The sequence below is a fragment of the Palaemon carinicauda genome, chromosome 23, assembly GCF_036898095.1.
Source record: "Palaemon carinicauda isolate YSFRI2023 chromosome 23, ASM3689809v2, whole genome shotgun sequence".
Taxonomy (NCBI): Eukaryota; Metazoa; Arthropoda; class Malacostraca; order Decapoda; family Palaemonidae; genus Palaemon; species Palaemon carinicauda.
Window position 1 is genome coordinate 64,317,043 of NC_090747.1, and position 13,127 is coordinate 64,330,169.

Consider the following 13,127-nt stretch of genomic DNA (forward strand, 5'->3'; position numbering starts at 1 on the left):
ATGGATTGGTTATAAGATTTTCGGAACCTGATACTGTATCAACAAAACTAGGTTTTGATTTTTAATCCCAAATTTTTTTTTGCTGTTGACGTTAATTTTTGCATTTCAGATAAGCCCAGTTCACAAGCAAATAAAGAAGAAGAAGGCGGAAGAGGAGATCCCCGTCCTGCGCTTAACTCAGTTCACGCATTCCCCCAAGATTTCGTTTGATTCCGTGAAGCTGGGCAGCACCCAGCATCGTAAACTACGTGTACTCAACCCTAAAGATGAGGGTCAGGAAGTAAGTCTGTCTTTAAGTTCTGTTTTGTTAATATGAATTTGTACTAAGCATCAATATTGTGTTGCATATTTGAATATGGGTTTAATTTATTTTTATTCTAATTATGACTTAAAATTCACTTTATCGCGATTATTAAATGATGCAATTCATTTCAATAGTGTACAGTTATTAAGGCAAGACAACTTTCTTGCCTGCATAAAACCTTTTGCTAGGCACCTTTTCAATTTAAGGTTCGAGAATTCAAGTTCCTTTCTTCATTCTCACTTTGTATTTCTTCTCCGGTCACCAATTGTTGACTGACTCACTACTGCGACGGTTTCCAGACGTCAACTTGGACCAGTTAGGCAAATAGAACACTCATATGAATGTTTGTAAAGAAAGTGGTAAAAAGGGGGTATCAACACAAGAATCCTAATAGGAATCACATTTACTATTATTTTGCTGAAAGCAACAAGTCAGGAAGGGATATTGCTTTATAAGATACATTTAATTATTACTAAGGTGTTTGTGTTTAAACATGACCTTGGCTTAGACAAACAAATGTTAAAGCAAATAAACAAGTCTATAATCTAAACTAAAGATACCAAGAACAAAATTAATTTTAACAATGAAAATGACAAAAACAAACCCCAACAATAAACTAAACAAGCAACCGCTAGTTCAAACCCATAGTTCCTTCAAATAAAAAGGAACTAAGATAATAATTTCAATAACTGCATTTTTGTAGCAGTTTCATGCATCTTAAATAACAGTAATTCTTTAACTTACTGGATCTCTATTTATGGGGAATGTTATGATTTGTTAATTACCAGGAGATAGAACTTCCCCAGATATATTGAGGCCCAACTGGCCACCACCTTGTAGTAGGATACATGTTTGAAATAAGAATTGAAAGATATAGGAATAGAAGATTAAACCTTGATGCCGTGTTCATTATTTTTTTAACTAAGAGCAATGCATTTTCAGTTTTACTGCAGCAAGTTTCCTCACGAAGAAAGTGGACTCGCTTGCTCTGAAATGAGGAGATATTTAGAGCCTGCAGAAAGTATGGAGCTGATTCTATCCTGGACTCCAAGACAGGAAGGTAATGTGCGGGAGCTGATTCACTGGCACACAAGCCTTGGCGTGCGCTCTCAGACTGTCGTGCTTGGCACATGCGTTGATCCCGATGCCAAGAAGGTGGGTTTTGTTTAGATTTTATCATTTTTGTTTACTTCAAAAGGGCTCTTGACATTGGAGGCACATTTGTTGTAAATTAAATTGTTGTAGTATAGGAATTGAGTCGGGATGATGCAATAGACAGGGCCCAGTAGGAGATTTTCAGATATTGAAATATAAATTTAAAAGTATAAATATACATCACAGTACTTGAATATTAGAATATTCAGACAGGTGTTAATTATTGTAAGTACAATGTGCAATTTTGCTCTTGGAATAATTAAGATATTTATCAACTTAATGCTTTTATTGGTAATAACAGTTAAAACATTGTTTCACTAGTTGAAAATTCTCACTTTATATGCAATTGTTTCGTTACAGAAAAATAAAGGCCGTGGCAGAGCTCCCCTAAGACCTCGCAATGTGGGGCCAGCACATGTGGGTTCCAGCAAACCTGGTGTTAACCGGAAGGAAGCACCGAACCCTTCGGTGACAAACAGACCAAAGTCAGTCCTGAAGAAAAGAAAGATCGACGAAGAAAATAAGCCCCCCAGTGAAGCAAAACCAAAGACACAGGCCCCAGGAACCAAGCCCAAATTGATTGACTCCAAGAAAACTTCTACTACTAAGGTATATCGTAGTTTGATTTTTTACATAAGGTCTTCTTGACTGCTTACAGCTGGGTTATTTTCACCCGCTCCTTTTACATTTTGTCTCGTTTTTTTGTGTATTTCTTCATACTCTAGTTTTCTTCTCATATAAGAAACTATAGGGGCACTCAGTAGAGCGCAGACCTCCGCCGAAGCAGCCTATTTCATGACCTTGACTTTGACCTTTGACTTACCATTGTCATAAGGGCGTGGGGTAATAACTAAATCATACAGCATAGGAGGCGGTGAATTAGACGAGGTTTAACTCGTAAGCAGGATTTATTGTCTAAGTTAATTTTCACAATAAAAATGAGCAGAAATCTTCTTCAAAGCGAGTAAATTAGAACTTTAAATCTTGAGGGTGCATAACAGAAGATTAATAAGTTCCTCGCTGGCTCTCAAATGATTTCATCGTTCAAATAAAATGGAATTTATTTTTAACTGGTACAATACCCGGGGAGAGCAGACGAGGACACATTTAGACTAAGAAAAACTATTGGGCGTCGTATGGCGTATGGATGTCTGCCATGGCTGTGGTAGGCTTACCCTGGCCGGTGGGCCTAGTGAAGGTGGCCCGCATACCAGTAGGACTCAAACTTAATTGCCTTTACTCGCACAGTTGGTGCATTCTTATTTCCCCTACATTGCTGGGGGTGAAGGGCTTGTCTCGCCTATGGGTGGCAGGTGACGTAACCGCACCAAACTGGTTCTCACTCTGCGTCCCCTCTCCCCGGTGTACATGTTGACATGGAAATGGATTCAGTACAGTACACATGTGCTCGGGTCATCAAAAACCCAAGGAAAAATGAAAGTGGCTCGAACTGCTTCCCAAAAACCCATGGATCAGGGAGACGAAGTTATACGTCGGCAATGTCCGCACTACTTTTTGCGCATTTACTTTACTGCTTAGCCTTTGTTTAAAATAATATATTTGTCTGTGACAACATGTATTAATTGGCGTGAATTTTCATACATTTAAATAAGAACCAAGTTTGAAGTGTCTGTGATAACTATATCCAAACTTATGGCTGATTACGTGAATTGGACATTTTGCTTGACCGTGACCTTGACTTTTGACTTTGACCTTCCAAAATTTAATAATTTCCAGTTTTTCACATAACAGTTAATCCTTGCAAGTTTCATTACTCTACGATTAAGATTGTGGCCAGGAAGCTGTTCATAAACAAACACACTCAAACAAGGGGTGAAAACATAACCTCCTTCCAACTTCATTGGTGGAGTAAAAAGGAATTCCTTCCCTCCAGTCCAGAAATTTGATTCAGTGGCCTGGTTAAACTAATTTAACTTGAAGAATACAATATCTGTTACTGTCATACCATTATGAGTAGTGTTAGTCATTTGTAATCACAGAAGTAAATATTAATTTTTTTCATACATATCAGTTTGGTTTATTTAATACTGTTTTCTTCCTTTGCCTTGAAGATATACGATTAAAGGAACATTCCACTTTCTTTATTGCTCAGACAGTGCTGTACATACTGTACTGCAAAATGTATGCCCTATTTTACTTATATTGTATTCCCCCATTTCTTATCCCCATTTATCTGTCCAGCTTCTCTACTATGCCCAGTTTTCACTCCTTTATCAAAAATAAATTATGTTTGGATAGACCTGAAGAGTCAAAATTTGATCTAGTGATATGAGTGAATAACCAAATGATAGAAAAGTAATCTCTTTTTCATGTTGTTTTCCCTTGCCTGAGAAAATGTTTGGATTTCGTCATTTTGTCTCTGTTTATAAAATGGTCTTGCGGCACTGTACTGGAAACTTTGTATTGTAAGACTAGATTACCTATGGATTATTTGCATGTCTTTGTATGTCTTAACCCATTCCCTACGAGGCAGTGGATCCGCCCTCAGAAGCTCTGTACGAGGTTTATCACCATCTGATATACATGCTCACTTGCTCTAATAACCTACATAGCTATATTTGTTTGTTTTACTGCTGATTACAGAATAAATTTGTCATAAGTTTTTTTTTTAATTTTCTATTGTATTTACAAAATGGTCTTTCTATTCATTGTGAAGCGATTATAGAATAATTTTTCAGAAATTTGTTTTATATAATTTTCTCTAAAAATAATGGTAAAGCATTGTTATTTTATATGTAAAAAGCACTACAGTATATTCATTTAGGTGACTATGTTATTCCGTAATAATTCCATGATAAATATCCGCCGAAAGATATAAAACTACTCATCAGTAGTAATGGACTTTACGCTATACAGAAATGTAAGGAAAATATCCATTTATTTCCTTAGACACAAGAAGTATTTTATAATGTATAATTTATAAGATATACGATAAATAAAAACTTATCTTTTTATTACAAAAGAAACTTATTTCTGCCCCCGAGAGAAAGAGAGAGAGAGATGAGTTTAATTCATTAGACAAAAGGTTTTATTTGCTCTTCCGTTGTTTCACCTTGTATGTGACTTTCACTATGAACTGGATCATTCCTGTTTTGGGTATTTCACGGGCTTGGAAATAGAGAATGCGCATTCAAGAGCATGACAAATACTTTAGAATGTCAATAAATGGAAATAATGACGGTAGGATAACTTTTACTCTTGAAAACAGTGTACAATACTAGTATGAAAAACATTATTCTGTAGAAATGATAGTTGAAAAAATAAGAAACAAATTAAGGAAAAATAAATCACGTCTTGTATCATCGTGTTTACAGCTATCAGAGCTTTCAACAACTTACATGACTGGTGTTTTGGTGGATTTTTGGATGGGAGTCAGAGGAGTAGAACCTGGAATGGTTGAAGAAATACGCACTGCTTTGCATTTTAAAAAAAGCTTTGTGTGATTTGAACATGTATGCCAACATACAAATACACTAAAATAGCCTTTACATAATCATTAATAAGGACTAGAATTGCAAGTTCTTCAGTTGGTTGGCTGAAGAAGTAGGGGGCCTGATATCAGGGAGGGGTGGAGCTTTTTTAGCAAAATTTTCTAAGTGTGCTTTACTCTTTTGTCTTTTGAACGATATACGAGTGATTTTAACTTGTACAATATTTGTAAATAACGTATCTGGGATGTCATCGTGTGTAGTACTGGGCGTGTTTTGATGTCAAGCGACATCATCGTAGCGAAGGGGCTAAGGTTCATTCAATTTAACAAATTTATTCCTCGTTTTATGTACATTCTTATTTACATCAAAATATAAATTGTAAATTTAGTATTATGAAACCTTATATTCTAGAGTAGTTAGTGAAAGGTTTTATTTTTCTGTGTATTACAGAATATATTTTTGATTACACAGGTCAGAGAGATGCCAAGAAAGACGGAAAGTTGGGTAAACTCCTCATCAAGTCATGAACGCGTCGAGATTGTTCGCCAAGTGGATGCCGATGTGAATGAAGAGACTGAAAGGTCTATGTACCACCTACCTGCAGGATCAAAGACGATTCAGGAGGTATACGAGGTGGAGGAAATAAAAACAATGACAGAGGAAGTGTACGAAATGGAGGAAGTAACCGAGACAATTACAGAAGACATTGTGGAGGAGACTTACGAAACTGAAGTAAGAATGCGTCACGTACATGACAGCTTTGAAGAGGAAAGGCTGTCAGTTCATTGCCTCAGAGAAGAGGATTCTCGATCCACCGAGGAAACTTTCCAGAGGTTAGTCAAGCGACAGTTGCCTCCCTGCGATGTAGAAGCATCTCCTCTGAGAAGGCAAACGTACGTCAAGTTTAAGGAACAACCTGTAGAGAGGGATAACTTTTCTGACTCTCACGAACGGAGGGCGCTCCGTCGACAGACATATGTTGCTTCACCCACCAGTCACATGGTAGATATTGTCGAGGAAGAGGTTTTCGAGTGTGAAGAAGAAAGGCGCAAAACCTTTGTTGCAGATAACGGGTCACGACGCTTGAGCATATTTCCTAGAGGAGGTCTTCGTGATCATCTGGAAGATTCTGTGTTTTCTGACACTTCTACGCCAACGATGGAGAATAACACGCCTCCCCTTAGAAACCTGCCGCCAGATTTGACTGTGACCCCTGTGGTACCTCAGCATTACATGAGTGATACAAACATGTCGTCAATGAAAAGATCGTGCATGAAGTTCGTTGAGATGCTCAACACCTCCGAGATATTCCCCGCTACCCCGGAATTTTCAGTGAAGCCTAATAGAAGTTTAAGAAATATGGAGAAAGAAATTTCAAAGTTGGCGGCAGCTTCGCCATTGAGTTCTCCGTCTTCAGAATACGAAACTGCTCCTAGCACTCCGCCAGATTCTAAGGAGGAGAATTTTGAAGATACACTGGAGTTTCCAACACCAAAGATTAAAGAATCTGTTTCTAATGCGAAGCACGTGAGCATCCCCGACGTTTCAGAGTTGCTTCAGCAGGAGTTACGCAGACAGCAGGAATTTAACGATAATACAATGAGCAGCGATAGCCTAGAGAAAGCATGTAGCGAGACGCACCGAAAGTATTCCTCAGACACCGGTGCAGACGAGGACATAAAAGCATCTACCGGAACTCTAACTGATAGATGCTCCTCTTTAGACCTAGAAAAAGGCGAAGAATCCAAACCAGATGCGATGACAAGATCGATGGAACGAAGGATGAGCTCGGAAACTGTGGTTAAAGATGGTCCCACCTTGAATCCAGAAGATATTGTAACTTTGGATGAAAATCACAGTTATGAAACTGTTGTGAAAGACTTGCCCACATTTTCACCTTCATCGTTGCATCATATAATAGATGCCCCAGTCATTAATGTTAGCAGGGGTCAGGCTGCCTTAAGCTCTTCCACTGAAATCAATAGCTCCCTCCCTCAGGATATGGGAAAGATGAACAGAGCCGATGGTTCATCTCATGCCACGAGACCAAGACTTAGCTCCGAATTTAGCTTGACAGGCGAGCAACACAACAGCTACGAGACCATCGTGAAAGACGTGCCGACGTTCTCTCCGTCATTTCTTCCGCAAATAACGGATTCTTGCTTGCCGAGGAGGAGCAGTTTGACTGGTGTTGCCGAAACGTCTACCAAGAAGACCCCGAGCAAGCGCAGGAGCGAGCCAATAATCGTACCGTCGTCTTATAAAAGCGATGCTTTGGATGAGTTGCTGCTCTTTAAGGGTAGTTATATTGATAAGGAACTCTTACAAGGGGTTACTTATGAGAATGAAAAAGAGTCCTTCGTCATGCCTCCTCTTGCTGAAAAAGAGTCCTTTGTCATGGCGTCTCTCGCTGAATTCAGTTTTGCTCCAGGAGACGATCCACGCAGATGCTCGACTGGAGTGAAATCACTCCCACCGGATGAGCTCGCAAATCAGCGAAGACTCACCGAGAAAGGGCGACAGCTGTTTACAGATGGTCCAGCGGACAGTTGTAAATCATTGCAGGGGGACGCTGATGTTTATCATATCCAGGAACTCAGTACCATTGTAGAGGTGGAAGAAGGCACCTTTGCCATACCACTGAATAAAACCCAAGATATATCTCTAAATAAGACAAAGGCATTGATTAGAAATAAAAAACAGGACATCCCTCCACATTTAAACAAGAAGGCACCTTACTCTGTAAGTGAAGTCGCTGCAAATAAAGGCGAGTTACGTACATCCACCGAGAAGCAGACTTGTCGCACGAGTAAGAATAAACGCGTTAGCATAATGCTTGATTCAAATGTTATTGAAGGAAGTGAGTTGATTAGTCCACCACGCGAAGATAATGAAAATCATAACAACTCTAAAAATCATCATTCCATTAGTGAAGAAATTAATGATGCTACTTTTGAGAAAGTGCAGATTAAGGAAACTATGAGTTGTGTCACAGAATCATATGTTGAAACCGAGTCGTGTCAAACAGGTGACCTTAAAGTTGACAGCGGAAGGAACTCTGGCAATTCTAGTACTGTATCATCCAAAACCAGCTCGTGTCGAGTATCCTCTGAAGGAATCGTGCATGGAGGTGCTGCTCAGGATGGGGAGGGCAGGAAGAAGCAAGGTTTGATTTTCATTGAATTACCGCCGTCTCCGCCAAAGAAACCGTCGGAGGTTAGTAATAAATCGTGGCCCAGAAGAAATATTGAGGCAACACCTGGAGTCTGTGTAAATCTTCCCTCTTTGAGGACCAGAAGTAATAGATCTGCTGCTATGACCAACAAGACAACTGTTGTTTCCAGCAAGATTAGTACCTCGAAGTCTCCTTGTAAGGGTAATAGCGCTGGTACCATGAAGCCACCAAAGAGTGTGGGTGTTCAGAGAGACAGGAGGGAGCAACCTAAAGCCTCTTCGTCAGGTAAGACATGACATTGTTTATTGTTGCAAGCGACCACGTAGATAGTGCATGGGGTTTACTGCGGCTTGAATACAAGCCCTCGTTCTTTTACTTGGGAGATTGAGCAGCGCGAGCTGGTGTTTGCGTTGATCAATCTCCTAAGTAAGAGAACTTAGGTTTGTATAGTTAGGGAAATTACAAATTTCTTCCAAAATTGCCATTTTGTTATACGATATTCCCATTACATTTTTTGTTATATGAGCATATTTGGTTTGGCCTATTCAATCCTGCAGTCATGTGATCGCTGAATCTCAAAAATGTTTTCTAAAATTTGTGTCTGATGTGAATTATGGTTTTTAGTAGGTCAGACATAGGATCCACCAAACCCAAATATCTTCATTGATATTTCTTTCGTAAAGTGCTTGCTCATTTGAAATTACAGGAGTCACTCAGTATTGCTTATTGACCTTTGATAAACATAACTGGTCTGTCTAGTTTTCAGTAACTCAAAAGATTGATTTGTTGCGAAAGTCTTTCAACTTTTTTTAGGGACCTATCAGTCCTGAGGGAATTTTTACATTTTTTTTAGCTTTTAATTTTTAAACGATATTTAACATTATTTTTTTCCTTTTTTGTTCTGGGCGTCTTTCCCTGATGGGGTCATGGGGTTTATAGCATTCTGCTTTTCCATCAAGGGCTGGATCTTGGCTTGTAAGAATAGTAATAATGTTCTGGTTAATATTGATAGAATAATATTGTAAAAAATTAATTAACCATCTGTATCTCAGATATCAGTTTCTTGAAATTAATTCATATTTTTTCTCATCAGGCCTCCAGAAATCATCTTCAAATCCTGGGTTAGGACAAAGATCTCGGGGTATGGGTTCCACTAAAGGAAAGACCTTGGTGAAAGCCTCGGTATCAACGAGCAACCTAACGACCAGGAATCGGTCAAACGTGAAGGGAAGTTCAAGAAATGCTTCTTCCGTCACAGACATTACAGTGTCTTTGCCTCATCTGGCCAAAGATTCTTCTGATTCAAGTCTAGAGACAAGTTCGGCCAACTGCAGTACTAACACGTCGAAAATGTCCAACACGAGCATCGAAGATCGTAAAAGGTCCACTTTCAAGAGGTCGCTGGGAATTAGAGCCGTGCCTTCCCAGCTGACGTTAATCAAATCTAGCAAGACTTCCATTGTTCATCATCCAAATCCCTTTGCTGCCAAGTAAGTTTTTTCTCTGGCCAAGTTTTGGAATTCACTTCTTGGTTTTTATAGGTAAGTTTTCCCCTCTGTTGCTAGGTTTTGGAAGTCACTTTCTGCTTTATAATCTCTCTCCTAATAATGCTAGTCCAGTTTTCTCAAGGATACAGATACAAACTAATTAGTATATACCAAAGATTTCTGAACTGCAAGTTGTTTTCTTTTTTATTAACTCTTTGTGGTAGGAGGTCGCTTCTTACGGTTCATTGCAGAATCCCTTTGTCCCATTTTTCATTTCTTTTGGCCTTTTTCTTTTTATCGATGTCCTTTGGTCCCTTGATCTCTTGCTACTTAATTGTTAAGCTTTCATTGATAACAAATGTAATTCGCTGGTCTTTCAGATCCACTCTAGTCTGGCAGTGGGTACAAAGTGGAAGCACCCTTGATGGCCCTCATTCTGCCATTGATTCTTCTTTCATTCCCTCGTTAATATGCCAAACATTCTATTCACTCAACATTTGCTGTTGTCATAGCAATTTTTTCTTCACTGATTCACACTCATACACTCTAAAGGATCTTAACCCTTTTACCCCCAAAAGGACGTACTGGTACGTTTCACAAAAGCCATCCCTTTACCCCCATGGACGTACCGGTACGTCCTTGCAAAAAAATGCTATAAAATTTTTTTTTTATATTTTTGATAATTTTTTGAAAAAATTCAGGCATTTTCCAAGAGAATGAGACCAACCTGACCTCTCTATGACAAAAATTAAGCCTGTTAGAGCAATTTAAAAAAAGTATACTGCAAAATGTGATGGGATAAAAATAACCCCTTGGGGGTTAAGGGTTGGAAATTTCCAAATAGCCCAGGGGTAAAAGGGTTAAGCAGAAGCAAGCGACGACAATGTCCTAGTGACTGACCGTATATAGATATAATCAGCACCCAAGCATCCGCCCCCTTCATTAAGCTAGGAGCAAGAAGGGCCAGACAATAGCTCGTAATGACTTAGCATAGGCTCCCCCAAACCCTGCATCCCTAGTTCACAAGGATGGTGAGGTTGTAGACACTATTTGAAACTATCGAGCTTAAGCGGGTTCCAAACTTCTGTCCAAGAGATTGCTAGGCAGGGACGTTCACAATAGTAGGCTACTGCAACCCAAAGGATTTAATCTGAAATGAATGGCTACATTTTGAGCAAAGTTGCATTCAAGAAGTTGTAGAGTAATGTATTGGTGTGCCACTTGGGGTGCACTGGATGGATCTGTTGGGGATGGGGGTCTTTCTAACTAGGGGGTTTATGCAAGGGAAGCTGGAGTAGTATTTTTTTTCTATTCTATTCAAGTGATTATATATATGATTCTGCTTTTGCTTGTTCTATTCTTTTATGGGAACACCAGATTCCTCTTCCAATTCCTTTACAGTCACTAGAATATATGTTTTCAGTTTCTTCCTTTATCCATGGCCTCATCGTTTCTATCTTAGTTGCTCTCACGTCTTATTTTCCTATCTCTTGAATTTTTAGAACTAATCCTTTGTGTTAATCCCAACATCTCATAAATGTGGATTAAGTTGATCAAACTCTTATAGCAATACTGTACTAGTGATGACTTGTGCTGGTCATGGATGTGTTAATTGAAGAGATAAAAAATAAATTGTGGAAGTTATGTGCAGATGATTTGCTGATTACCGCTGAAAATGAGGAAGAATTACAGAGAAGGGTTGTTGAAGGGCAAGAGACTTTGGAAAGGGGTGGCTTGAGAGTAAATGTGGGCAAGACTGACGCTATGGTGAGCAATAAGGAAGGTAGGGACAGGATAGCCATACAAGAAAGTATAAGCTCGGTTATAAAAGAAGTGGAACAATACTTGGGATCTGCTATAAATCAGGATGGAGGATGGGAGGCTGAAGTTGATAATAAAAAAAAAACATCCTGGGGTTAAGTGGAGGGAGGTAGTGGCAGTGTTGTGTGATAGGAAAATCGCAATGAAGCTTAAAGTCTAGATCTATAACGCAGTAATAAGAACAGTGTTAATATATGGGTTATAAACTTTGGCTCCAAAGCAAAAAGAGGAAGGAATGCTCGAGAGAATAGAGATGGTGGATTATGAGAATATCAATGCCTGAAGGATTGAGAAATGATGAAATGAAAAGAATGGCAGGTGTAGGAAAGATTATCGAGGTGGCAAGTATCAAGACTGTGATGGTGTGGATATGTGTTGAGGATGGATGATGGGGAGGAGGGCTTGAGAGGAACCTGTTAGCGGAGATCGAGAAAGAGGCAGAGAGAAGTAGATGGCGGGATAAGGTGAAGGATAATCTGGGAGAAGAGGTTTGGTGGATGAAGATATCTTTGATGGAAGGCATTGAAGAGGGTGCATCAGGCAACTGAGCCTTTAATGTAGGGATAACAGTCGGAATGTAGACTAGTGTAGCCATCTTTAGAATACTGTACATCATTGTTTGATAATTTGTATCTCCCCAGAAACGTCTACTATGACAACCGATGGATTGACAAGCAAATTCTTGGTTTCACGAAGTGGCTCAACTTCATCCTTACTCCCCCAGAAGAGGAGGATGTAACGGCAGCTATGAAGAAAGGTTGGCAGTTTTATGGGTTCTTCTATTTTCTTGGAACATATTCTTTTGTGTTTTCTGTATGCCTTATTATTTTTATTCGCCACTGTATTTAAGCTACACTATTTTAATCATATCTTAGTTTATCTTTACGTGTACAGTGTGGGTAGCTGCAGTTGGCAAATGTATACCTTTTTAGCTTGTTGCAAGTCAGTCATGTTTTAAGTGTTGACGATAACCATGTACAATATCAGTTACAGCTGTAAGCTAAGATATTGAAATATTTAATGAGGAAAAGCAAGGATGGGGAATTTATATTGCAGACTATTTGGACTATATTATATCAATACCACTCAATCTGGTTTTTTATCATGTGTGCAATGTTGATTTAGAAATGTAGTCAAGTACCATGCCCTTTCTTATGCGAGTAGTAGTAGTAGTAAGTATTAACCTTGTTTCTTATTTCAGTGGATATGGGCAAACTGTGGACAGAGGCCACCAAGCGGACACAGATCCCGCAGGCCCCCACCAAGGAAGTTTTATCATTGCGGGCATACTCTGTGACGAGGAGACTGAACCGCCTGAGGAGGAAGGCCTGCCAGCTGTTCCAGAGCGACAAAATAGTAGAAACCGTCTTCAAGCTGGAAGTGGCCATTGACAAGAAGTTGATCTCGATACGAGACGACAGGATGAGCCATATAGATATGGGTGAGTTTTATCTTCAAGAGCATCAGTTTTTTTTGCAATATTTACTTATCTCAGAGTTCAATGCAAGCCTAAATCGTTTTCATATGTTGGCTGAAGTTTAACCTAGAGTGAATGTCAAATCCTGTGAAAACAAAATTTTCATCAGTTTTAACCTCAGAGTTAGACAAGTGGTACATTTTTCCATTCTCCTCTGTCCTGTGCACTTTCTCTACGAAGCCCCATAAGGTCCAGGTCGTCCGTTCCCATAATCAATTTGTATCTAAGTTTTGTGAAGAAACCGTAACGTGAAATC

General features: G+C 39.2%; 1 protein-coding gene across 1 annotated transcript in view; it reads left to right on the forward strand.

Annotated features, from left to right (window-relative positions):
- The window catches only part of LOC137617139 (abnormal spindle-like microcephaly-associated protein homolog), a 136,681-nt gene that overhangs the window by 20,438 nt on the left and 103,116 nt on the right, over window positions 1–13,127 (forward strand). Inside the window, exons 3-9 of the mRNA XM_068346994.1 lie at window positions 110–280; window positions 1,247–1,459; window positions 1,820–2,068; window positions 5,383–8,371; window positions 9,180–9,576; window positions 12,036–12,151; window positions 12,596–12,835. Of these exons, the coding sequence (XP_068203095.1) occupies window positions 110–280; window positions 1,247–1,459; window positions 1,820–2,068; window positions 5,383–8,371; window positions 9,180–9,576; window positions 12,036–12,151; window positions 12,596–12,835 (4,375 nt within the window). The remainder of the gene's footprint in view (window positions 1–109; window positions 281–1,246; window positions 1,460–1,819; window positions 2,069–5,382; window positions 8,372–9,179; window positions 9,577–12,035; window positions 12,152–12,595; window positions 12,836–13,127) is intronic.